General features: G+C 38.8%; 2 protein-coding genes across 3 annotated transcripts in view; both read right to left on the reverse strand.

Annotated features, from left to right (window-relative positions):
• Nucleotides 1–2,053: 2,053 nt before the first annotated feature.
• Nucleotides 2,054–9,335, reverse strand: LOC104600068 (uncharacterized). The gene is made up of 5 exons (XM_010262883.3): nt 8,887–9,335; nt 6,958–8,148; nt 3,223–3,423; nt 2,968–3,119; nt 2,054–2,848 (listed from the first exon to the last, which is right to left on the reverse strand). The coding sequence occupies exons 2-5, from the start codon at nt 8,105–8,107 to the stop codon at nt 2,375–2,377; spliced, it is 1,977 nt and encodes a 658-aa protein (XP_010261185.1). The 5' UTR covers nt 8,108–8,148; nt 8,887–9,335; the 3' UTR covers nt 2,054–2,374.
• A 2,823-nt stretch (nt 9,336–12,158) lies between these two features.
• Nucleotides 12,159–27,506, reverse strand: part of LOC104600066 (RNase L inhibitor protein-like protein) — a 53,909-nt gene continuing 38,561 nt past the window's right edge. The window contains exons 7-10 of one of the 2 annotated variants that reach the window (XM_088887446.1): nt 18,897–18,987; nt 18,315–18,386; nt 12,952–13,028; nt 12,159–12,716 (exon numbers count right to left, since the gene is read on the reverse strand). In XM_088887446.1, coding sequence (XP_088743572.1) covers nt 12,592–12,716; nt 12,952–13,028; nt 18,315–18,386; nt 18,897–18,987 — 365 coding nt within the window. In that variant the 3' untranslated portion in view covers nt 12,159–12,591. Of the gene's footprint in view, nt 12,717–12,951; nt 13,065–18,314; nt 18,387–18,896; nt 18,988–27,506 lie in introns of both variants that reach the window. The other variant, XM_088887445.1, reaches the window with a different exon arrangement.

Genomic DNA, 27,506 nt, shown 5'->3' on the forward strand with positions numbered 1-27,506 from the left:
AGACTAAGATAGCTTGGTCATGTGCATGGAAGACCTTTAACAGCACCCATAAGAAGAAACGACACGAAATTTATATGGGCTAGAAGGGATGGGGTAGACCAAAGGGGAATAGATCAAAGTAGCAAAAAATGATATGAGCACTAATAATTTAACAATGGATACACCATCAAAGGAATGGCAAAACAGGATTCATGTACCCAACCCCATATAGTTGGGATAAGGCTTGGATAATGATGATAATGTATTAAAAAATATAATATTAATATTGCCTTGGCTTCACCTCTAGCCCATAAAAGTTATTAGAATATTTTTCATCCTTTTATTTTTATGTAAACATGTGCATCCTTCCACTAGTGCATTAATATATAATAAACTATATATTATTTTATATAATCTTAAATATAAATTTAAACTAAATTTTAATTTCTAAATATACAATTTTATTAATATATAGTACAAGTTCAAACGGTCAGCTAGGCCCAACCCTAGATGCAAGACAGGCCAAGCTTAGGGAGCCTCAAAATGCTGAAATTAGCCTATGAAAACTTGGTCCAAGCCCAACCACTATTTCGAAATCTGAAGTTAAGCATTTTTTACCAAATGTTTCCTCATCTATCAATTATCCACGCTAGCACTATAAACAAATCAAGCTCAATCGAATTATTTGGGCTCAAATTCGATTAGGCTCAATTTGTGTTCGATTCTAATCGAGCTCAAATGGAATTCATACCTTGGTATAACTTGTAAGCTTGATTAATTATTCAAGCTCGAGCTAAAACAATAAAAAGTTTGGCTCGAAAGCTTGTAATACATATAAGGGCAAATTACAAAGACCCCCCCCCTGTACTATGGGGTCTGTGACAAAGACCCTCTTGTACTTTGTTTTGCGACAAAGACCCCTTATACTATGACCATGAGACAAAAAACCCCTTCCCTGTTAACTCGGCTAACAGAAGGTATCAGTTGACGAAAATACCCTCCACAAGTCGAGTTAACATTTTAAAAATGGCAAAAATAGACACCCACCAAAAACCCTCATGTAATTCATCTCAGATCGCCAGTGTCTGTTCTCTATTGGAGATCGCACCAATACAGTGAGGAAGATGTCCCTTGCAACTGAAACGCGTGAGGAAGAAATCCCGTGCGACTAAAACTTGTAAGGGAGATGTCCCTTGCTACTGTAACTCGGAGCTTGGTCACGAAGGAGAAATCCTTTGATTGCAAGGGAGAAATAAGATGAAAAAACGCATAAAACATGAAAAGATGGTTAAAATTGTCCAAATAGTTATTACAAAGGTAGTATGGAACTTACAAAATATTGCACGGTGGACTTCTGAACTTTTTCAAAAAAAGGCTAACGGAAGGGAATCTGTCTCATGGTCATAGTACAAGGGGTCTTTGTCACGGACCCCATAAACCATATAAGGGGGGAGGGGGGGGGGGGGGGCTTTGTAATCTGCCCTACATATAATATGTATGTATATATTATAGAATGTATTTTATTTCATTAAATATTTAATCAATTCGAGCTCGAACCACTCGAAATTAATAATATTTTAATCAAATCAAGCCAAGACATGCCCGCGCTTTGTTTATCTATAGGGTCGAGATAGAGACGGGAAGTCTAAAAATGATCAATACCTATATCTCATATTCCTAATGGTCGGTATATACCATTCATCCACAGATAACCTTAGCTAACGCAAAAATACCCAGTGGCTCATCTCAAACGGATTTCACCGTGCATATCATTAAAAGGGACTCCATTGTTTTCTCTTTCGGACACCGAGTGTCAGTCAATGAGTCAATGAATATTATAATTATAGGACCCTTTGATAGGTCATACCACCACCCAATTATATTGTGGGTAGAGATGGGCAGAGTTCTCGTGGGCAGGTGATCCAGAGTCGTCGGTACATCTGCGAGTTCCGATCATACTCTACACGATTAATAGAAGCACCATCCGCCGTCGACCACAAGGACCCAGAAGCCTAACGATTCCATCCACCTCTCTACCCTCTAAAATTAAATTTGAAAGGGAAAAAGAGACCAATTTAAGTACCACCAATAATGCAACTCATTACATAATGAAACAACAAAAGATGGCACTATTAGTCAACCCAAACTACTTTCCCTCTCAGAAAAAAAAGGTTATCAGGCAACCAATGACAGCTCAATCTCTAGATAATAACTCGATCTTAACAGCTGTACAGATAACCTAACATCATTAACCTCCCGATCCCTTATGCACAAACTTGCACAGGTAATTTCATGCCTTCATTTAGATCTGCAAAGGCTTGATTAATCAAATGTATCTTCATACAGTTTTACATAAAGCTAACCCATTAATGCAAAAGACCATCACACCATCCTTTCACTCCTTGAGATTCTTGCGTGCTGCAAGTTTTGCTGCAACCTGTTCTTCAGACAATGGTAGGTAGTAAATCCTAGGGGTAGCCCTCGTCTTCCTGAAGAGATCATCAAGGGTAACTATTGGCGGATCTGGCTTCTTTGGGAGCGGTGGTGGGGGTGGAAGTCGTTCCCGTACTGGTATGGGTGTTGGATCAGACACTGTTGGTGGTGGTGGTGGAGGTGGGAGTGAAGGTGGGGGAGGAAGTTGTTGTCGCAGATTGTGTTGGCGAGGGGAGGGCTGGGGCTGGAATGTAGGAGCAGTAGATGTTGTGTTGGTGCTGACAGGTGCTGCTGGAGACTGTGAAGGAGCTTCCACCCGCATTTTAACTTCTTGGGGATCAACAAATTCTGCCGCCAAAAGCCGCCCTCCATTTGGAGGCCATTGCAAGTTGTACAAAGCATTTCGAGTCTCTGTGGCTTCTTCCACTGATGAATACTGCAGGCACCAAGGATCCATCAAAAACTGGTTAATTCAATTGCTCCAAAAGAAAAATTTGCACAGGTTTATAAATAATAATCCACGCGTCAGACAGCAGGTGGGTGCATAAGCTATACCGTCACATAGCAATGGGTCTTGATATGGTCCATCCAGAAGCTGCATACTTTTCCAGTTTTCGCCAGAAGCTCTTGAACAGCTTTCAGGGTAAATGGCCGAAGGAAACGATCGATTCTAAGGGAAGTTGTTGGGGGCTTTGGTGATGGCGGAACTACCAATATAAAGGAATTACAATTCAGTTCAGATGTGTTGAATTTTTTTTTTTTTTAAACCAAGAATCATTGAATATAAAACAATGAAAGTGCAGTTCTCACCAACTCGCTCCTTTGGTGCCTCTTCGCCAAGTGTTGAGCCAGATCTGGTTAAGTTGCGCTTCTGAAAAGTGGGCTGGGAAGAATCCTTAGGTGTTGTAGATGGGGTGATACTATAAGTTTGCACTTCAGGAACTTTGATGCTTTCAGAATTCCACCGACGTTGCCTCTTTGGAGGCTCATTATTCCCAACCACTTCTTTATCTGTCCACACAGATAACACCAATTCTTAATGTCCATATAGAATATCAATACCATGGCAGTAAAAAAATGAGATTTTAAGTAGAATTTACTCCTTTATACATAGATAAGCTAATTGATATTTAATTTCATACTCAATAGTGAGTTTATCAAGATTAAAAAAAATGAAAGATCCTAGATAGATGCATAATATTGCCAAGACAGAGGGTAAATTATAGTACGAATTTAATGATTATAAGTTTATAACTAGTGCATATTATGTTAGTTGTAGCAACCATCTACTTAGTGCTAGTTGTAATTGTTGATGAAACTTACATTCAATTAGTAATGATTACTATTCATTTTTTTCAGTATATCATTTCTAATAAAAAATGGCTATTAAGGCCATGCTACATATTGTCATTCTAATCAAGAAGTCAAAAGAAAAACAAAAAGTGAGGAATACACATGCAAACACCCACTAATCCACAAAACAAAAAGAATCATACTGGTTGTATGTGTAACGACAAGGGTAGTAGTGCTAGAATTATAATAACAGTGACAATGACAAATAATGATGATGCTAATGACAACACATCAGCTATTGGATAAAAGAACGCTCCAAGGCAGTGGATGAAATATCTATATCCACAACCCTATCAAGGACTTTAGAATATGAAGAGTAGCATCCCCATCCTCCACAAATCCATATCCATAAGAAAGTTTTCTAACTGATATTTTAGGTCTGTTACTTTTTTCTCTCAACTCAGGAACAAAATGGAGCACCAAAGAGAAAGAAGCCTTTCAAAGGGGGCATATAGACTCAAAAAATAAAGGAAAAGAAAATACATCACACAGGCTGCCGTGAAGTAACCTAGTTAATTTCTTATAATACTCAGAAACTGCATCTCTTAGTTTGACTTGGTCATCAAATGGACAAATTGTCATCCCTGAGAAGACAGCCGCGATTAACACCAACAGAAGAAAACAATATATAATCAAGATTTGCCACACATACACCAGAGCATACACACAAATACACAATGTCATCTTCAATTTCCATCTTAAGTAAACATTGCTCATGATAAAAACCATCAGCCAGAATTATTTCTAATTACAAGAAAACAAATCAATGTGGTTGAAATATGAATTGTGGATAATGAAGTAACAAAGATATGGCCTTGGGCAACAAAGATATCTAAACCTTTTTTCTATATGCATAACTGTTTATCATATAAGAATTCAAAACAGATGGGACTATTTTAATAGTATTAACTTTCCATAGACATGTCCATGAGCCCATGTTTTTTCCATCTTGCTGAGTCAGACGCCAGGACACACACTGGTTTCCAACTCCAGTGTCCATGTCCACAACATGGCCAAGGCCACTCTTGAGAGGAAACCATTCACTCAAATATCAAGAGTCACTTGAATATGCTATATCACCAACATTTTGTATCATAGATAATATCTAGTAAATGGTAACAAGTAGTCACCACATGACAGAATGTATGTAGAATTGCAGACTTTACAAGCTAAGCAAATTAGTATCTTCAACCGTTACATTGAAATACCTTACCAACACCCTAGCAGTTATATACGAGTTTAACTACCTTTAAGCACACTTGCAAAATTGAGGGCTGGACAAATTCCAACTAGTTTGACAACAATGAGCCATAACAAATGTCATTCTTTCAATAAATAACAGTGGCATGAAGTAAGGCAGTCATAATGTTTCATCAACAGGCTGAACCTAGAAGACTTGTAATAAGGAGCCATTTGATAGCAGCTGAAGTGATTGAATTGAATGGCTTGTTGCTTTGTCTTTTAGTTGATTAAATAATTTAATAATAAAATGTTTGGAAGGTACAGTAGTAATCAATTAATCATTCCAACTTCTGCAGATGATGAAATCATTTAATGTGAGGATAGTGGCTTGGAGAGTGCTAATAAATTTGGCAAAGAGTAAATTGACAGGAATAAAATTTAAACAGGGGCAACAGAACAATACACTGCAATTCTGGTATGTGCTGTGTCAGAGATGCATTTTAGCTAGTAGCAACCTTGGATAGGCAACCCTAGATCATGCAGCCTTTGGAACCTTGTAGTGGACAAATTTACAAAGAGGCCACCAAGAAAAAAGAAATTATATCTCTGGTGGCAGAATTATTTTGATTAAGTTCACCAGTGAAAATATCACAATATATTTCCTGATTTCCTCTCAGCTTTTAAATTCACACCCTATCAAAAAAAAAAAAATCCTGCCCTAGTTGCACAAAAGTTGGAGAGATAATAAGAGACTCTAAAGAGAGCTTGGTGATTCTAAAAAGGATCATTTGACTAGTTGGGGGAATTGTTCCAAGTTAAGAAGGAAGAAAGATTGACCTTAAGGAACTCCTTGTTGAGTAAGAAGTTGTGGTGGTTCCCCTTGGACAGAGACAAGTTATGGCAAACTGTGATGAAACTAATTTAGCATGCAGAGCTACACTTGCCTCTCATTAGAAATCTATTTGTGCCCTTAAACCCTTGTTTCAACTTCATATAAGTTTAAACCCAGTAGGGGATAAAACAACTTTGGGGGCCCATAATTTAATGACGGGTATGGCATTGAACAGAACAGAATGGCGAAACAGGATTCATGTAACTCATGCCATATAGTTGGGACAAGGCTTGGATGATGAGGGAGCACGCCTTTAAAAGACTGGTTTCCCTCCCTATACTCTCTTTTCATTTAACAAAGAGAAATTGGTATGGTATCGTAGATCTTACTTCCTTAACAGAGCTTGATGTTTCATGAGATCTTGGGTTTTCAAGAGTTCTTGCTGGAAGCCTTGAAGGTGTCGTTTTTTATCCTCCTATCATGTCTTAAGGGTATGGTATCGTAGATCTTACTTCCTTAACAGAGCTTGATGTTTCATGAGATCTTGGGTTTTCAAGAGTTCTTGCTGGAAGCCTTGAAGGTGTCGTTTTTTATCCTCCTATCATGTCTTAAGGGTATGGACCCTTAATCCAAATGGATTGTTTTTTTGTGTGCAGCTTTTTCTGAACTCTTACCTTGTCACATTCCCCCAATGTATTTCTGGTTATTGTTATTTGGAAAGGTCCAGTGCCACCTAAAGTTAAAGCCTTTTGTTGGGAGGTAGTCCATTTGAAAATTAACACCACTACAATCATTTGTGGAAAGATAATGTGAAGTGCAAAACATCAAAATTCATTAATTAACCACCACTACAAACTCGACCTTCAGTTTATCCCGAGGGTCTTTCTTTCTACCCAACCACATTAATTGTAGATAACACCTATAAAAGGATAGTTCAATATTTATTTAAGCATTAGATTATTGAGGCTCAACGATAAATTCATTTCACAATCAGAAATCTATATCTGGATTCACAATATATAGGGAAGTCTGAACATCATAAAAAAAAGATAAACCAGAACCCAAAGCAAAAGAACACTTAGAAAAGAAAATCAGAAAAACAGGGTACATATATCCTCAATGGAAGGACCAGCGAAAAGAAACAAATGAATGTTCTAATGACAAAGAAGTAAGTGTACCTTCAAGTTTTCTTTTCTCGACAGGCACAGAAGGAGCATTTTTTATTTCAGCAGGAATTTCCTTCTTCTCAGAAGAGGAACCAGCCCCCACAGCATCAATAGCATTCTCCTCTTTTACAACATGCACTTTAGTTAGATCAGTCCTATCTCCCACTTCATCAGAATTATGATTTGAATCAATTTGCTTACTTTCCAATACATCCTCTTCCATGGAATCATCTCCTGAACTTCGGTCTAAATTTAATTTTTCCAAGGACCCCACATCTGCACTATTGTTATTCTTCCCAAGGTCAACACTTGGAGCATTGGTGTCATCAATATCTTCAATAGAGCCCTGGTTCTCACGTGGCTCTTGATCATCCAGTTGATGTACATCGCCATCATTAGGAGGAACATCACTGGATGATGGTTGCACCATCTCCGGCTTAACAACTTCTAGTTCTAAAGGGAAATTATCAGTATTCAAATTATCCTTTAGTTCATTCTTTTCAATAATTGACACAGAATCAGTAGAAATAGACTCAGACTTTACTTGAGACCCTAAAACAGGGCTGACCTCAGATACCTGATTGTTTGGACCGGACACGTCGGGAAGAGCACCTTTGTGAAGAGGCTTTGTATCCTCACTCTCCATCTTGATTTCAATGTTCTCTGACTCCTGAATGCTGGATGCTAATTGGGTTTCCCCACCCTGGCTGACTGTGATATTGGCTTCCTCGGACACTGCAAGAACTGGTGGTTCATCAACTGGCATAACAGAACCAGAATTTCCCATCAATTCCTCAGCTTGAGCTTTCTCTTCAACCGTCTCAGCAGCACTATCAACAACATCAACCTCAGAAGTATCCTTTTCTGCCTCTGGGGCTTTATTTTCACAATTATCCTGACCATCCTTAACAACTTGAATATCAACTGATTCAGTCCCCTTCTCTTCAGGCTTCAACTTGGGTTCATTATCACTACTAAGACCATTAATAACTCCCTCCTTTGCAGATTCTCTTTCATTCCGAATTGCTTCACCTAAACGTTTTATCAAGTCATCCTTCAACCCCTTTGTTGTGATTTTCCGCCTCTTAAGTTCTTCCTTTAGCTCTGCTACCTTCCATTGATCAATTGGCCTATTGTCAAGTACAGGATACTGTGTTGACATCTTTCTTAGTTGTGCCTACTGAACCCAGTGTCTTTCCAATCCTAATAATTGAAGTAGCGTGAAATCAGTATGAACAAATCTAATTATACCAAATAGAAATCTTAAAAAGAGTCAGAGAAGATTAAAAATATATCCAGATAAAAATAAAACAAAAAAAAGAGATCCTTGCTTAGTCAGCACAAATCGGCAAGTATACCCAAATAATGGTTTTCAAGATAACACTGAGAAAACGAATTGAACGTAATTCCATTTCCAGGAACTAAATAGAAGGGCAAAAAATGGAGAAAATTAACAAATCTAACAAATGCTGAATCCAAAAAATGCATCTACTAATGTTCTGGTGTCAGAATAGCGACTCCTCATCAGTCGAAAGGAAATTGGTTACAGGGCAGGAATGATAAAAGCATAAAAAAAAGAGCTGGGGAAAAGAAACGAACGCAAGCAACACATACACAGTAAAATAACCTTAAATATTTTAACCCTATAAAATGAGCAACCTTGTTGAACCCATATAGAAATTTTAGTAAAAAGAAACCAAAAGAAAAACCTACTCCCAGAACCAAGCTGAAACACATAAAATACCAACAACCCACAGCACAAAACAAAGCTAAAAACGTAAAAATAAAGAAGACCTAATTTCCTAATTTACGCATTACAAGTTTCAATGCTCCAGGATCCACGCCCACACACACAAATACATTGAGGGAGACGGGGAGAGAAAGCCGTTGATCACGTAAAGGTGAAAAGCTGCAAATACGATATATTAATAGAGAACTTACAAATTAATAGCTTCGCAATTGCAACCTCTCGAAGATCGTCACTTCCTTTAAGAGAAAGAAGTGAGGCGTGAAACCCTAATTTCAGAAGAGAAAACGAACCATTAGAGAAAACAAATAAAAACCCACATAAAAGACACTCAGAAGAGCAACATTAGAGCTCCAACACAAGACCAAACACCGTATAACTCGCTGGTTCGTGTCCCTGAAAGAAAAACAGAAAGAAAAAAAGAAACCAAATACAGGAAAAAGCAAAACAAGAAGATGAATAAAAAAAGGGGAGAGATGAAACAAGAAAACAAGAGGATCTTGCAGAAAAACTAAAGAGAAATGGCCTTCTTTAGGGTTTTTCCGTGTAGTCTCTTGTCTGTGTGTTTGGCCTCTATCCGACGGGCTTTCTCTAATCGCTGCGGAGAGAGATAGAGAGAGAAGAGCGCGAGTTTGTTGATTCGGGCCATTCGGCCACTGGAGGGATATATGAGATTTCACCCTACAAGTGCAAATGTGCAATACCAAAAACACCCCTGAAGAGAAGAAACAAAAAATCTTCTACTAGGCGGGTCGTGTAGTAAAGATCAAAGTAGACAACAAATCTGTAACATTAACCATGTGGCAACCCCAAATGAGCCCTACATATTTGCCACGTAGTCATCTCTACTGAATTTTACGTTAGCTGCTGGCAATACATCTTATTTACCAATTTACCATCTCCTACCACGAAACCTACCGCTTACCCAAAAAGCCCAGTACGATGAAAGGATGAGAGTAAAAAGAAAAAACGAAATTCCGCACGTGTCCTTTTCTGAATAAAATATTTCCACGCCAATAAGAAGGATGAAGGCCCAAGTTTCATGGCCTCAATCTAACAAGCCCTAAAAATAAATCGGCATTGGTAGTATAGGTTTTTGAAAAACAGGTAACGGAAATCGGATTAAAGCCAATTGGTTAATCAGTTGATCAGTTCGGTTTATTGATTTTCATACATTATATATAATAAGTGAAAATTTCCGATCAGTATATTGTACTTTGGGCTTAGTGTCACTTTGATCCTTTAACTTTAAAATACGACAATTTAATACCTAAACTTTTAAAACGTGTCAATTCTACACTTATTGCTAACCAGTCTGTTAACCAATTATTAAGTAGCATTTGAAAAATACAAATGTCCTTTGAGTGTCATCTAATTCTTTTTATCAATCAGATTTTTATATTGATTAATCGAAACCAAATCAATACCTTCCATTTTTTAAAAATACTGAATCAATCAATTTAATTAACCAGAATTTTTGGTTCGATGTCACCCATTCGATTTTTCATGATCACCCCAACTTTTTTAGCTTTTTGCTGCTTCTACACGAAGCATCAACATTCTGGAATAGCATTGGCGTGCAACAAGGGGCTGAACTGAAAGCATGACCATTACATAGGTTTGCGTTTGTCCCCATTACAATTTTACATTCTACCGAGGCACACGCCTCCTGCAAATTGAAGCGGAGTCCAAAGCTTACACTGATTGATTGCATCCTAATTCATGCTTCAAGCAGCCCATGTCTGTCAAAGTTAACCAAACTCAAATGAACAAATCATGCATCAAATGGGAGTATCATAATCACCAGGCCGGTGGTTTTGGCAAGTTGCCAACCAGAATCGGTTGGTTGGTAAGGTCTTCTGTTAGTTGTAGTTAAAACTTGGGTTTGAATCCCGCCTGCACCTGAATTGAGGGGTGGGTTACCCTGTTGTGTAGCCCTTCACAAGATATAAAAAAAGGCCGGTGATTTTGACTCCCCTCTATATATAAAAAAAAAAAAATTAAATGTGTCCTTCACCAACAAAGGCGAAAAGCTTAGCCTGTCTCTCTGCGAGGGCTTTTGCTCAACTGCTTAGTTGAAGTTGCAACGTTCCTTTTGATGGAATACTCATTTTAAAGTTATTCTTTCGGTATCCAGATAACATGTTAACCCAAACAAATAATTCCCGGCCATGAGTTATCTGGACAAACTGCAGTGCTAAAGCGAATGGAGAAATTGATCAATTACCCCAGATGACCAACTTACTCCCCGCGAGATATCAATAAGCGAATGGAGCGATAATGCATCAAATCAAGTGGTCCACTCTTTGTAAAGCAAGGGTGAAAGGGGTATAGGATTTTGTGACCCTATTAATTTTAACATCGCCCTCCTTGCAAAGCAAGGATTGTCCAAGCTAAATACCATCCTAATGGCCACTTTCTTGAAGCTAAAAAAAATCCAAGAAGCCTTCTCGCTATCATGGGTAGTAGAGAAATTCTCTTGAAAGGGTCTTTACCAATTACCAGTAAGTTGGGTCTCTGTGTTATCTCCGATCCCAGGTCTCTCAAGGTGTAGAATCCAAATTGATTGATCTGCTAGGATTGGTAAGCAGCCTAGAAAGTCTGCTTACCACCTTGCAAATCACCTAAAAGAAGCTAGGATTGGGTGTTATAACTCTAGGCAAGCTTCTCATAGTAGAGAGTGGAAGACAATATGGAAACTCACCCCCAACCTCTAGTCATTTTTTGGATAGCTTTGCATGGCAGTGTTGCTGTCAACAAACATCTCTGAAAAAGAAAGAAAATCTCTCTGCATTGACCCATATGCAACCAAGATGAGGAATAAATAGAGCATACCTTGTTGTACTGTGACCTTGCCAAGGCAGCTTGGTTTGGGTCAAATCTGCGTTTGCACGCTCAAAGCCACAATGATATGAATGGACCGAGAGTCGGTTGTCTAAAGCAGAGACCAATCAGCTGGTGTCTTAGTTTGCAATTGTTGCTTGGTGTTCATGGACTAATAGGAATAAAGCTTTAGAATTGATGGATCCTTCTTAATGAGTAGCGTGCAGGTTATTAAGTCAATATGATAAACCTTGATGGTTTTTCATCACTGCCTAGTCACAACTCACAAGAGGGTATGCCCAGGTCAGCCTTTTGTTTGCAGAAATCTTTGTAGCGTATATTTATTGACTATTGAGACTCCGGTTGCGCAAATCTCCGCAACATGTTCAATTCTGCTACAATTTCAATTCCTGTGGAGGCCCAAATGCTCGTTCAGGATATCTAGATTGTACAGCGAATAGAATTTGGGTCTGCGTAATTTTTAACAAACATTGCTTATGTTGCTTGGCTTTTCAGGTGGATCCCACTGCGTGAAAATCCTCCCAAACGGGTCCAGGGCTACAAGATTTGGACGAATCCCTCTGCATTTGGCATTCCTTATTTTAAGGATTTATCTCCTTTTTGCAGTTAAAAGACTACAGTCTAAACAAGCATCAATTGTTTTGTACTGGACTTTTCTAACTGTCCATATGTTTTACAGTGATTATGTACCCAGTTAATCTCCAAGGTGAGACCTGTTTATTGCGTGTTTCAATCTTCTAGTTCTAGATAAGGGATACAAGGCATACTGGGGACCCAAACACCAATTACACACCAATTACGTATTCTGTAGCCCATGAGCTAAGACGCTCGTTAATTTGGAAAGATTTGATATAAAATTACATTTTCACTTGCAAAGAAACCCTTCACAAGCATTCAGAAATCAACTAATAATACATTTCAATAGACCATTTGGGCCTTTTCACCTAAAGAATTGCATGCCCCTTTGTTTTACCTGAAGAAAAAAAATCATGTTCCATTGGCCCTTTTCTCCTTTTCTCCTCACCCTGCAAGTGTAACAGGTAATTGAATTTTCTTCACTCACTTTCATCCTCACTTTGCTCCAATCTCAAGTGGTTCAAATTCTCTTCCAGTGGTGGGAGTCCATCCTCAGAATCTTCATCAGAGCAGGCATCCTTACTAGGAGGTACCAAGTTAGTCCCTGCCAGAAAACAAGTGAATAGGAAGACAACTTCAATATTTTCCAGAATGCTTAAATGATGCATAATGAGGGATTATAATCTCCAATTTAAAATCTAGCCTACCAAAAAAGAATTAAACTAGTGAATCTCTGAAAATAGTACAAGCAAGCAATTAAGTTTTCCTTTTACGAGTAGTAATTAAGGTTATTTATAGTATTAGAAAATGGAGGCGCTTGCTTTGCAACAAAGGTGTACCATTTGCATCTGGAATGGTATCTGGAACTCTTGAACTTTGAGAGAGCCAATCATTTTGGACAGCAATAATGTCAGCACTGTTTTCACATTCAGAATATGCCTTCAATAGTTGCCTGCATTGGTAAAATTGATGCAGCATATAGTGTCCCAGCTAGTTAAATAATCATAGATTTTATTGAATAAGAGAACTTTATTCAAATGACAATAATACATGTATTGAGGCAACCGCATGATGGATCCTATTTAGGAGACCTCCTTGGCCATAATATCCATCCAATTACATGACACATATTCATCTATGCACTCCATAGCATGAAAATACCATAGAGAATCCAAAAGATGAAAAAGATTGAGGAGTTACCTATAACCAGCCATACTGGATCATAGTCTACCTTGGAGATCTCCTGGTGGGACATTCAACAATAGGGCCATAGTCCATTTATATTCGCACTACCTTTGCTGAACATAACTGACTGAACTTCTTGTATTAATAGACATTCGATAAAATACACCCATAGATTTCAAGGAGCCGAGGTGAGGTTAGCAGTGCTGGGGGTGCCTTGACGTCTAGTTGCCTAGGCGATGGGATTTTTTGAATAAAATTCATACATCCTAGGGTAATTCCCTAGGTTTCATAGCAAGCAGCAACCATCTTTCACTATTAATTGTTCATAATTGTCATAAAAAATGTATAAACTTCATTTAAGAAATAGAAAATCAACATATTCATGAAAAAAATGGAAGAAAGAAAAGAGGGATCGAGCCTCCATTTTTGTCCTAGGAAAAGAAGAAAAGAAAATAAGGATGAAAGAAAAGGAAGAAAATCAATGTGTTGATCGGACAAAATTTTGAATACTTCCATGCTTATTAATTCAGGTATAGTATACATCTCGATTGGACCCTAGCAAATAAGAAAAATAATAAAAAAAAAACTAGTATCCAACAGCACCATGTAAAAAAAAAAATCTAGGAAAATAAGTGAGGTGAGACCCTCCACAACCACAAGCGCCTTATCTCCTAGGTGTCACTATACATGTCAAGATACCTTGTTGTTACCTGATTGTTATGGTTAGGTAGTATATCCTAGAGGTAGTCTCTATTTTATATGATAGTGGGCTGTTCTTGTATCATTTGATGTAGCAATAGCAAACATATCTTTGCTAGGTTATTTGGTTTTTCATTTGATCGATAGCAAGAAAGTTTGTGTTTTATTGGATGATCACTAGAAATTGTTATGACGGTGTGACCTCGTCAAAGCTAAATCACCCAAGCATGTACTCATGGGATGATTTGGTTTATCCTTTGACTTATAGCATGTCTGGGTTTTTTGATATTCTAGTATTAGGGCTGTACACGGGTTGGTTTGGTTCGATTTCACTTACTTTTTTCAACCGAACTGGCACTGTCGGGTTGATTATTTAGTCAACCAAAACCGATCCATAAAAATGTAAAACCGTTAAACTGATTTTGAATTTTTTCGGTCAGTTTAATTGGTTAACTGAAAGAAAGTGTATCATTATGTATTCTACTGTCAAATGACAAATCTTCAATTTGTTATTACATGGGTCCCACTAGAGGTAAAACTTTTCACTTTAGTACGAAAACTGTCTTGTTAGAATTTTATGTGATAAAACTGACATCTATAAGCCTAAGATGTCAGACCCTAGGTAGTAGGACTTAGAGTTTTGAGTTTTGTCTTTTTCATTTTTTTTAGAATCGGAAATTGAGAAATTGAAAGTGGGAGAAAAGAATGAAGAGAGAGAATGTTGGGCAGCTGACAATTTTTAAATATAAAATAAGTCAAATCATAAAAAGAGTCTAAATTAAAAAGTAATAACAAGGCTACATTTTCCTCTGTCCCACTAATACAACAGATAGATGTAAAAAGTAGTCAATCGGATTGGCTTTTGTTCGGTTTATAACACAATAACCCATAACTGAACCGAACTGTCGGATTCTACTATTTTTCAAACCGAAAATGACTGAATTATTTTGAGAACCGACTAAATCAGGTCGAGTCAGGCCGATTTGGTGGTTTGATCGGTTTCTACTATTTTGTGAGCAGCCCTATCTAGTATGGTAGTGAATCCCGGAATTAGTCTCTATTTCATCATATGATAGCAGGTAGTTCATGTACAACTTGGGGTAGCAACAACAAGCATGCACTCACCATGTGGCTAATCGAAACCAAATCTTAGTGGGGGGTCACAAGAAAATGTTGCAACCACATGAACTCGTCAAAATCAAATCACCCAGGCATGCACTCACTGGGTGGTGATTTGGTTTTTCTTTTGATTGATAGCATGTTAGTGTTTTATTTATTTATTTATTTTTCAATCAGTAGAAAAATGATTTTATTAAACTTTGGAAAGAAGAAATGATAAGTACAACTTTTTAGCTCACTTTGCTATTCCAAATTACAAGGATGCCCAAAACAGTCCTTGTCTCGCAGTTCCTTGTTTAGCTAAGGTGTCAGCTAAACCATTTACACTACTAACCCATTTAAATTCAGCCACTATTTCTTCTGCAATCGTTTCCACTACCCTTAGAATATTCTTTAGGGACCAAGGAATATTCCTATTGGATTTAGCTCAGGATATGACTACTTGTGAATCTCCTTCCACCTCAATCATCCTAAATCCCAACTGCCTAGCTAATCTGAGGCCTTGCAATAAAGCCATCAGTTCAGCCATCAAAGAATTTCCAAAGCCAATTGGTCCTAAGAAGATAGCCAATATCCACTTCTCTGAATTTCTAATAACCCCCACCCTATTCCAGCCACACCCGGGTTTCCAGAAGAGCTTCCATCAAAATTTAGTTTTACTTTGTTGCCTTCTGGGGGTTTCCAATCCATCCTGATTCTTTCCTTTGTTCTTAATGACTATGCTATTTTGGTCCAGGCTCTAAAAAAATCAGTTACTAAGAAGGTTTTGAAAATATTCATAGTCTTCACCCAAAAAAGGTTTCGTACCATGTGAACACATCATAGTAAGGTAGTAGACCATAGTTTTGAAGGCACCAGGGCGAGGCTAGGCGACGCCTAGGCGATGGATTTTTTTAAGTAAAAGTGTAAAACCATATAACCTAGGGTAGTTCCCTAGGTTCCACAACCATCTTTCCTTAATAATTATCCATAATTTTCATAAGAGAAGTATAAATTTCATGTTTTAAGTTTAGAAAATCAACATTTTATGAGAAGAAAAGGAACAAAGGAAAGAAAATTCAAAAAATATAGGGGCTGAACCCCCCTACTTTTGTTATAGGAAAAGAAGAAAAGAAAAGGTGGAAGAAGAAGAAAATGTGTTGATTAGACAAAATTTTAAGTTCTTCCCTTGCTTATTGGTTCAGGTTCTGAAATCTTTGAGGATTCAATCAAGGATCAAAACTTTGATATGATACGCCCAGTATCAGGTCTACTGTATTGTATCTTTGGCGCCCCAATACACATGTTTACAGGTGTTTTTGGGAACCCATTTTTTAAAATTAGATATATATATATATATATATATATATATATATATATATATATATATATATATATATTAAAAAATGAAATTGAAAACCAAAGAAATAAAAAAATAGGGGGAGTATCGTTATAAGTACTGATACACCTCTGCCGATACACAGAGGTGTATCGATACTTTGAACCATGGATTCAATACAGCAGTGAGCAATGTTTGTGTTGATTAAACCCTAACAAATAAGAAAATAATAAAAAGAAATTAGTACATAAACACATAAAATGAGTATTCGAGTTTAATAATGCCTATTTTATAATTATAATGTCAAAAAATTAAAAATATAAAAGTATTAACATAGTGCACAAAACTTCTTGGCGACTAGGAGAGGCGAGCCTCCAAGGGTGCCTTGTCGCCTAGGCATTGCCTTGACAACTATGTAGTAGACCTTAGAGGTACTCTCTATTTTCTCATACATTAGTGTATTATTTTTGTATCATTTGGGGTATGAAACGGGTAGGCACACATTGGGTGATTTGGTTTTTCATTTGATTGTTAGGATGTGTATGTTTTATTGCAAGGTTGCAAGAAAGTGTTGTAACCATGTGAACTCATTGAAACCAAATGACCTAGACATGCACTCATTCAATGGTTTTGTTTTTCATTTGATTAGTAGCATGCTTGTGTTTCATTGGAGGGTCGCATAAAAGTGTTAGTCATGTGAATATATCGTTCAACATGTTAGGCTACCTTGGTATTTCTATATTGTCACAGTAAAGTATTAGACCCTAGAGGCAATCCCTATTTTTTAATATGTTTGCGGGTTGTCAATGAGTCATTTGGGGTAGCAACAAGAGGATGCGCTCACTAGATAATTTGGTTTTTCGTTTGATTAATAGCATGTCTATGTTTTAGAGGATTGCAAGTGTTGTCATCATGTAAGCATATCAAAACCAAATCATCCAACCAAGCACTCACTAGGTGAGTTGATTTTTCATTTGGTTGATAGCATATCGTGTTTTATTTTAGGGTCAAAAGAAAGTTTTCTGACCATGCAAGCTCATTGTTCCAGATATTAAGCTATCTTTGTATTTCTTGATTGTCAAAAGCAGTTGACCCTAGAAGCATAGCTTTCAAGACATTGAGGCAAGGCAAGGTGATGTTTTTGTTTTTGTTTTTGTTTTTGTTTTGTTAATAAAGCCCATATTTCATTATTAACTGTTGCCTAGTCGCTTGGGTGATTTTTTTTTTAATGAAAACCATGAATTTTAGGGTAATTCCTTAGGTTTTGTAGCAAGCAACAGTCGTGTTTCGCTATTAATTATCTATAATCTTCATAAAAAATGTATAAGCTTCATTTGAAACATAAAAAATCTACATACTCATGAACAAAATAAAGAAAAGACATTTCAGAAAAATAGAGGGGCTGAGCCTCTATCTTTTTTCTTTGGAAAAGAAGAAAAGAAAAGAAAGGGAATATTGATCAAAAAATGAAGAAGAACAATGATGAAAACAATCAATGTGTCCTGATTGGATAAAGTTGAGTTCTTCCATGCTTATAAGTTCAAGGTTTGAAGTCTTCAAGGGTTCAAGGCAATACACATGTTGACTGAACCCTAACAAATGAGAATAATAGTAAAAAGAAATTAGTATTTTAACTTAAACTGAATAATTTAGTTTAATAATGTGTATTTTATTATTATTATTATTATCTCAAAAGTTAAATAAAAAGTATCCAAGAGCACCATGTAAAAAAAATGTCTTTCCGATTAACCAAGACTACCCTCCATGAGCGCCTTACCGCCTAAGCATCACCTTGACAACTATGAATTCAGCATATTTAAGACTTCAAATATGGTATAATTCTATCATAATTTCCATTTATTAAAAGTAGGCACATCATACCTGTTCAAAGACAAAAACGCATGACCCCACTTAAATTTTCCTAACAATAGATTTGCTGTTTCCTCTTCCCCACTGACAAAACATAAAGGAAAGTCACAATGCTGGAAAATAATCTTATCCAACATCATAATCATGTTCAAGAGGTTTAACAAGTAAATCTATAAACTTGAGACAAAATACAATTAGAATCTTCTCTAAGCCAGATCAGATATTCTGCCAGTAGGCCCAAACATCACTATGAAAAACTTCATATCCCTTTATCTTCTTTCCATAAAGCTGTGTTTGGTTTGAAAGAAAAGGTAGGGAAACCTATACAAGGTTTGTACAGGTTTCCCTACCTTTTCTTTCAAACCAAACACAGCCTAAGGGAAATCTAAGTTAAAGAGTTTGAGGGATAGCCAAAAGCAACTATGAAGACATGTTATGTCAATATGGCTTAAGTGCAAAACTAGCAGAATTTCCAATCATGGTAACAATCTACAAATAAATGCAATTCATTTTATATATCTATTTATTTTTGGGATCAAGAACTATGGAGTTATTAGGAAAAGCTGAAAGGAGGAGTATAAACAAATGCTATACCATATCATTAAAGCTGCTGATAATGCTTCCACGCATGATAACTCACATGGGCGACCATAATTCACAGGATTTGCTGCCACCAGCCATGGTACTGCAATTCAAAATGTCTCATTAGCCATCACTGACTTAATAGAATGGGATGCAATAACTAATATTGTTACAACAGCATTTCTACAGTAGATAATGAACATTTAGGTTAAGAATAGGACTCCACATAGAAAAAATCAATACAAAGAATACTTCCAAACTGAACTCATTTTTGCAATTCAATATTAGAGAATCAATCAGAAGCCACCAATAAAGTATATTGCAGTGCATCATATTACAGACAGGGAGGAAGTGTACAGAAGGTTGGCAAAGTTTGTATTAGGTAAGGAAACAGCCTTGGGACCATCTTTGTAAGTAAATGGGGGATAGTTAGACTGTTCTAGCCTAACGTGTGGGTTATTTTGGAACCTTGTACATGTTTATGTATATTAATATTTTAAATAAAATAATTCTGCTACTTATCAAAAAACAAGTAGAAAACAAATTACCATGGTACAGTTGTTCCCAATACAAAGAAGACCTCCTAACTCCCCCTGTATAGCTAGAATATTATCAAGGGAGCTAGCAACCTCAGAGTCCAATTTGAACAAGCTTTTCATCCAGACAGCCAAGGATGCAACCTCCCTTAAGAAATGCTGTAGACCACCTGAGGGTCTTCTTCAATCTCAACTCTCCCTTGTCTCAATTAAAAACCCACTTCTAGGAGTTCTATGATCTCTGCCTGAATGGAAATCCCTCTCTCTTGTGTGGCTTGGGATTTCCATAGTCAAGCCCTTCACAGTATTTTCTATAAGCACCCAATCTGAAACAATAGCATCTTTTTAATCAATCTCAGTAGCCATATGAAGCATTTTCTATTTGTGCTTCAATTAGTTGCATGCCATAAAAAGCCCTATGATGGTTTGGGCATGTGCATAGAAGACCACCAACTGTGCCAATTAGAAGTGATTTGTTACACATTGAAGGGGCTAGAAGAGCTCGGGGTAGACCAAGAAGGACATGGATAGTAGTAGTAGTAGTGTTAGTGGTGTTAGTGAAGGGGTATTTCAGTCTTTGTACTTGTTGAGAATGCTGATGTGTACTGTTATGTTAGTTCGAGTGCCTCTTACTTAAAGAAGGGCACTCAAGTCTTTTTCAATAAGTCAATAATATAATAATAGGTCTGGCCGAATCAAGGGATTAACTTTCTTCCCTAATTCGAACCAGCCTTTCTCTCTTTTCTCTCTTCTCTCTTTTCTTCTTTCCTCTCCTACTTCTTGCTGTCTACTTTACTCTACAGTCAACGAACAAGACAGAATTCTATGGCAGGTCAAACTTCAACATGGTATCAGAGCTAGGTTCACCAAATCAGACTTGCTAGAATTCTGCCTTCTGCGCATTCGAATTAGGGTTTCACTTGGGGTTCTCAGTTGTGAGTTGGAGACTGGGAAAAGGGCTGAAAAGGAGTGATCGCCCTCTTCCCTAGGAGGTCTCTATGCCTCCGATTGTGTCGTTGGTGATTGGTTGCTGTGGTTTCTAAGCCCTAGTTAGGGCTGGTACGTGTGGTGCAGTGGTGTCTCAGCCCTTCGTATGGTTGGCCTTCAGGCGATGAGGTAAAGTTTTTTTTATATATTTTTTTTGTTATGGAATACATGAGAGGTGTAGTACAGTTCGCATGATGGGTTCTCAGATTGCAGTATGCTAGGGTTTATGCTAGGGTTTATTCTGGTTTGTGTGTGATTCGAATGGCAATAGTGTCTACTTAATGGTGAAGCTTCCTATAGTTGTGGATTAATGTTGGTGGTGTTACAAGTGTGGTTTTCAGCTTTTGATATCGCTGAAATCAGTGTGTAGACCTCGGTGAGTAGGGGTTGTGGTGTTGTAGTTTTCAACATTTAATACTGCTGAAATCAGTGTACAGACTTCGGTGAGTAGGGTTTGTGGTGTTGCAGTTCTCAGCTGTTGAAATCAGTGTGCAGATTTCGATGAAGTGTCTGTGTGTAGTGTGCAGTGTGTAGTGCTCCTAGTTCAGTGCTCAGAATTAAGGGAGTTCGGCAATGGCAGATAACAGTGATAGTAAACCTAGTGTCATGATATCTACTGACTACCTGAATGTCCAAATGACCTCCATTAAACTGAATGGAGAGAATTATGTCCCTTGGGCCAAGTCAGTAGAGGTTTTTCTGAAGGCGAAGAAGAAAGTGAAGCATATAAGAGAGGAGAAACCCCCCGCTAATTCTCAGGAGTATGAAGACTGGGAACAGGAAGATGCACAGATCATCACATGGTTGTGGAACAGTATGGAACCCAAAATCAGTGTGAACTTCATGTTCCTTGACACAGCCAAAGAGGTGTGGGATCATGCCAAGAAACTGTATTCAGGTCAGGATAATACCACTAGGGTATATCAACTGTATCAGGAATACTTCAATCTGCAACAGGGAAATCAGAGCCTTGAGGAGTACTATGCCAATGTGAGGAATATCCGTAATGAGTTAAATGTCTATCATCCTCTCACTTCAGATGTCAAAGTTCAACAGCAACAGCGAGAGCAGCTTGATGTAACACGGTTTCTGGTGGGGCTGAAGTCTGAGTATGAACCAGTACGAGCCCAGATACTAGGGGGATCTGCTCTTCCATCTTTAGAGGAGGTGTTTGCTCGTCTTCGGAGGGCTTCCATTGGATCTATGGACTCTAATGTCTCCGATAAATCAGCATTTGCAGTGTCAAGAGGCCGAGGTGGCAGAAGTGGGACTCGAGGAACCCAGCCTGGCAGGAGTGGTAGTGGTGGATCTACACACATCCGTGGTGGTGGTCGTACTGGAGGCAGAGATTCAGGGGGAGCTCGTGGTAGAGGACGTGGCTCGGGTCCACGGAAGTGTACTCACTGTGGTTTGGATGGACATACCATTAACTACTGCTATGACTTACATGGTCCTCCCTCGACGTGGGCCAACCATGCCATGACTAGTGACACCAGTTTCAGCCCTACACAGGAGAAACGGTCAGCTGACCCGATGCCTTCTACTCCCTCAGATGGTCCAGGCAAGGAGATGGTGAGTGTTCCTCGTGATGAGTATGAGAGGTTTGTTCAATCCAAGTCGCAGCAGAACACAGCTTCCTTTGCACACTCAGGTATGGCTTGTTTGGCATCCACACCCAACCCCTGGATTATTGACTCTGGAGCCTCCGATCACATGACGGGAACTCCAGGTGTGTTTTCATCTCTCACTCATTGCTCAACATCACAATCTGTTACCCTTGCTAATGGCTCCACGTCATCTATCTGTGGTGTTGGTAATGTTGACCTAGACCCTGTATCCCTATCCTCTGTTTTATATGTACCTAAGCTTCCATTTAATCTTATGTCTGTTAGTAAGCTGACCAAGTCACTTAAGTGCTCCATCACTTTTTACCCTTCTATGTGTGTTTTTCAGGATCTCAAGACGGGGATGAAGATTGGTGGAGGGCATGAAGCCGGTGGACTGTATTATCTTGATGGTGGTGGACGAACGTCAACGGCTCTTCAGTCATCCATTTCTCCTCTCCAGTGGCACTGTAGATTTGGTCATCCTTCGCTGAAAGTGTTGCAGTCCTTAGTCCCTTCATTGAGTCAACTTTCTGTTTTAGATTGTGAGTCTTGTCAATTTGGGAAACACCATCGTGTTCCCTTTCGTTCTAGGGTCGATAACCGTGTGTCGAGTCTTTTTTCTTTAATTCATTCAGATGTTTGGGGTCCTTATAAAGTGATGTCATATAATGGATACCGATATTTTGTTATTTTTGTTGATGACTGTTCAAGAATGACGTGGCTCTATTTAATGAAAGAAAGAAGTGAATTATTTTCCATCTTCCAGAAATTTTATGCTGAGATCCGCAATCAATTTGGTGTTCACATCAAAATTTTCCGTTCTGATAATGGTCGTGAATACTTGTCCTCATCTTTTCGAGAATACTTGGACCACCATGGGATTATACACCAAACTTCATGTACCTATACTCCGCAACAAAATGGGGTTGCTGAGAGAAAGAACCGCCATCTTGTAGAAACGGCACGCTCCCTCATGCACCACATGAATGTTCCCAAAACTTTTTGGAGCGATGCAATGCTCACCTCTTGTTTCTTAATTAATCGGATGCCCACGTCTATCCTTGATGGTCGTTCTCCTTTTAGTGTCTTATTCCCCAACATGTCTCCGTTTCCGCTTTCTCCTCGGGTATTTGGGTGTGTCTGCTTCGTTCATAATCTGAGTCCCGGGACTGACAAGTTAGATGCACGTTCCCTGAAGTGTATCTTCCTTGGTTATTCCCGAACTCAGAAAGGGTACAAGTGTTATCATCCTAGTTCTCGTCGTTCCTTGGTATGTGCTGATGTTACATTCTTTGAGTCTACTCCGTTCTTCGTGGGGTCCGGTGCTGCTGCTTCCCCCACATCACCACCTCCTCTTCCTCTTCCTGTGGCTGATCCACCTCCTTTGGTTCCAGTCATGCCTACGTCCTAGCCTCCGGTGCCACCATTGGTTGACCGTCCACCCATCCGTCACGTGTATACACATCGCCCACGTGTACCGGCTGCAGCTCCTCCAGCTTCATCACCGTCGACAGATCCAGCTCCAGCTTCGACACCAGCCTCCGACCTAGATCTTCCTATTGCCTTACGGAAAGGTAAGCGTACTTGCACCCTTCACCCTATTTCCAATTTTGTTTCACTTACCCACCTCTCCGCTTCCCATCGCCAGTTCATATCTTTGTTATCCTCCGTGGTTGTTCCTAAGGATGTCCAGGAAGCCCTTACCTCTCCAGAGTGGTGCCGTGCTATGGAAGAAGAGCTCTCTGCTTTGCATCATAATCACACTTGGGATCTCACCGCTCTTCCTCCTGGGAAGCAGGCTGTCGGTTGTAAGTGGGTGTATAGTGTTAAGTACTTGCCAGATGGTCGTGTTGAGCGCCTGAAGGCGCGGCTGGTTGCCAAAGGGTACTCCCAAACCTATGGCATTGACTACACGGAGACGTTCTCCCCGGTTGCTAAGATAGGATCAGTTCGTGTCGTCATCTCCCTTGCAGCTATGTCTGGTTGGCCTCTCCATCAGCTCGATATCAAAAATGCCTTTTTGCATGGGGATTTGCTCGAGGAGGTCTACATGGAGCAACCACCTGGGTTTGTTGCTCAGGGGGAGGATGGTAAGGTATGTAGACTTAAGAAGGCTATTTATGGACTTAAACAGTCCCCTCGAGCATGGTTTGGTAGGTTCAGTGAGGTGGTCAAGAAGTTTGGTCTGAAACAGTGCCAAGTTGATCACTCTGTCTTCAGTCTTGACTCTTCGGCAGGTAAAATAATATTGGTGGTGTATGTGGATGATATCGTTGTGACTGGGAATGATAAAATGGGCATTGACAGATTGAAGGCATTCCTACAGGAACACTTTCAGACAAAGGACCTTGGCAAGTTGAAATACTTTTTGGGCATAGAGGTAGCAAGATCTAAGCATGGCATTAATTTGTGCCAGAGGAAATATGTGCTTGATTTACTGGAAGAAACAGGATTGTTGGGTACTAAACCGGCTGAGACACCTATGGAAACAAATACGAGGCTGAGCAGTGATATAGGTGAAGTGTTTGAAGAGCCTGGCAGATACCGACGACTTGTAGGCAAACTAAACTATCTAACCATTACTCGGCCAGATATTTCATTTGCGGTTAGTGTGGTGAGTCAGTTCATGCAGAAACCTTTGGTCCCACATTGGAATGCAGTGCTAAGGATTGTGAGGTATCTGAAAGGAGCTCCTGGTCGTGGTTTGCTGTACAGAAGTGGTGGAAAACTGGTAGTAGAAGGATACACCGATGCTGATTGGGCAGGTTCTATGTCTGATAGACGATCTACCACAGGCTATTGCACCTTTCTGGGGGGTAACCTGGTAACATGGAAAAGTAAGAAGCAAACAGTTGTGGCAAGAAGCAGTGCAGAAGCGGAATATAGGGCCATGGCACATACTGCTTGTGAACTAGTGTGGCTGAGGAACCTTCTACAGGAGATAGGATATGACATCAGTACTCCAATGAAGCTCTACTGTGACAATCAGGCAGCGGTTCATATCTCTTCCAATCCAGTGTTTCATGAAAGAACCAAGCACATCGAAGTTGACTGTCATTTTGTGAGAGAGAAGGTGCTGAATGGGGTGATAGAAACTGCATATGTTAGTACGGGAAACCAGTGGGCAGACTTGTTTACAAAAGGCTTGAGTCGGGGGAGAGTGGACTACATATGTAACAAGCTGGGATTATATGATATATACTCACCAGCTTGAGGGGGAGTGTTAGTGGTGTTAGTGAAGGGGTATTTCAGTCTTTGTACTTGTTGAGAATGCTGATGTGTACTGTTATGTTAGTTCGAGTGCCTCTTACTTAAAGAAGGGCACTCAAGTCTTTTTCAATAAGTCAATAATATAATAATAGGTCTGGCCGAATCAAGGGATTAACTTTCTTCCCTAATTCGAACCAGCCTTTCTCTCTTTTCTCTCTTCTCTCTTTTCTTCTTTCCTCTCCTACTTCTTGCTGTCTACTTTACTCTACAGTCAACGAACAAGACAGAATTCTATGGCAGGTCAAACTTCAACAAGTAGTAGTAGTAGTAGTAACAAATGATTTAAGCACTAATAATTTTAACAGTGGATATGGCCTTAATAGAATGAATTGGCAAAACAGAATTCATGTAGCTCACCCCATATAGTTGGGATAAGGCATTGATGATGATGATGATTGAATGGTTGAATTAGCATGAGATATCTAGGTTGAGTGCTATAAAATGTAATATCATCAATTCCACATAATGCATGGAGGAACAAGAATCTGAGTTACAACAAGGAAAACTACCAATACGATTATACAATGTCGTTCCATTAGAAAAGTAGAGAACTATCAAGGGAATGAACATGACATTCCTATCCATCCACTGCAACACTATAACTTGAGTACTATATCCATAATCATCAATTCCTTTTCCCAAGTCCCAACTACCTAAGGTTCATCGTCATCATCATTTAAGCTTTGTCCCAACTATATGGGGTCAGCTACACAGAGCCTGTTCCATCACTTCATCCAGTTCAGTACCATATCCATTGTTAAATTGTGAGCCCTTGAATCATTTCTCACTACTTCAAACCCATGTCCTTTTCAGGCTGCCACTAGCTCTTCTTGCCCATTCGACTTGTATAGATCACTTCCCAACTACCTGAGGTCGAATACACAAAACCACAGCATAATAGCTATCATCCATTATTGTAGTTTTTTTTTTTGAAAAGGTAAAGTATGGTATTAATCAAAAGGAGAGATCTTATACAACAATAGGCTGTACAAATGGGAATATACAAAGTATAAGAGTACTTACTGTATCATCATTCCTTGACTGTTTATAAAAGATTCTCAGTCATAAAAAAGTGCATTCTCCTTCCTTTGAACAGATTATGATTGGATAACCACAGAATCATCCACTCTATTATCCTTTCTACCATCATCTCCTCTGAATTTACTTTCTATGAATAACCCTTGCATTCCTTTCCACCCAGATACTCAAAAATACAGTTGCAGGAATAGTGTCCCATGTCACTTCACCTTACCAGCTTTAAGTTCCAGCCTTTTATGAGGTCCATGATAGCTGCTAAGAAACAAGTTCTTACTGCAAACAGCCCAAACACCCTCAACTATACATTATCAGAGAATTCATAATAGTAGACGATCAACTGATTCAGACACACAGCACACAGTTTAGGTCATCTAGCATCATCCATTCATCCCCCTCACCAGGTTGTCCTTTGTAAGAATTTTGCCCAACAAAGCAGTCCACACACCCAAAAGTAAACTACTTTTGAAGGAACTGCTTCAACCAAGATGTTTGAGCTAGGGAACTTGGTTTCAGGAGCATAAAAGACAACCAACACCACCTGTAAGAAGAAGTGATCTGTTACAAGTCAAATGGGCTAGAAGGACTGGGAGTAGACCAAAAAGGACATGGGTCAAAGAAGTAAGAATTGTTAAGTGCCCATAATTTAAGATTGGTTGTAGCATTAAACAGAACAGAATGGTGAAACAAGATTCATGTTGCCAACCCCATATAATTGGGATAAGGCTCGGATGATGATGATGACAATGGCAATAATGAAAATTATGATGATGATGAACTTGGCTTCAGGAGCTGGTGCCTTCATCCTGTTAAAAGACTTGACAGAAGACTGTCCTAATTTCTCCTATGCACATACTCCTCTCATCCCTCTACTGTCTGGTTTTACAATGTGAGGTTTTTGCAGCAGCTGCACTAGCACAGCAAACTCCCATTCATTCAGATTTCTGCATTGTTGAGGATTCCATACTAACTTCCTTATTTAAGTTATGTTTATGCTTATGTTCTTTTAAGTAGTGGCCTTAGTTATGGGCCTGCTTTTTGTTTTTTATTATTTCTCTAGTACTGGCTGCCCTGTTAAGGGTATTCATGGAATTGTACTCAGATTACAATTGAAGAAATAAAACACATCTTTGGGGCCTGGAGAGAGGGATCAAACTCTTCTCTTCTCTCTTTCCTTCTCTTCTCTC

Source organism: Nelumbo nucifera, chromosome 5 (genome assembly GCF_055504915.1).
Source record: "Nelumbo nucifera cultivar China Antique chromosome 5, China Antique-T2T, whole genome shotgun sequence".
Lineage (NCBI taxonomy): Eukaryota > Viridiplantae > Streptophyta > Magnoliopsida > Proteales > Nelumbonaceae > Nelumbo > Nelumbo nucifera.

What these genes read in the sequence shown, in the direction of transcription:
- LOC104600068 (XM_010262883.3), bottom strand. Translation starts at nt 8,107, where the DNA reads ATGTCAACACAGTATCCTGTACTTGACAATAGGCCAATTGATCAATGG. An exon ending in CGAGAAAAGAAAACTTGAAG is followed by an intron (nt 3,424 to 6,957) that starts GTACACTTACTT and finishes CTGTGTGGACAG; the next exon opens with ATAAAGAAGTGGTTGGGAAT. An exon ending in AGACCCATTGCTATGTGACG is followed by an intron (nt 2,849 to 2,967) that starts GTATAGCTTATG and finishes TGGTGCCTGCAG; the next exon opens with TATTCATCAGTGGAAGAAGC.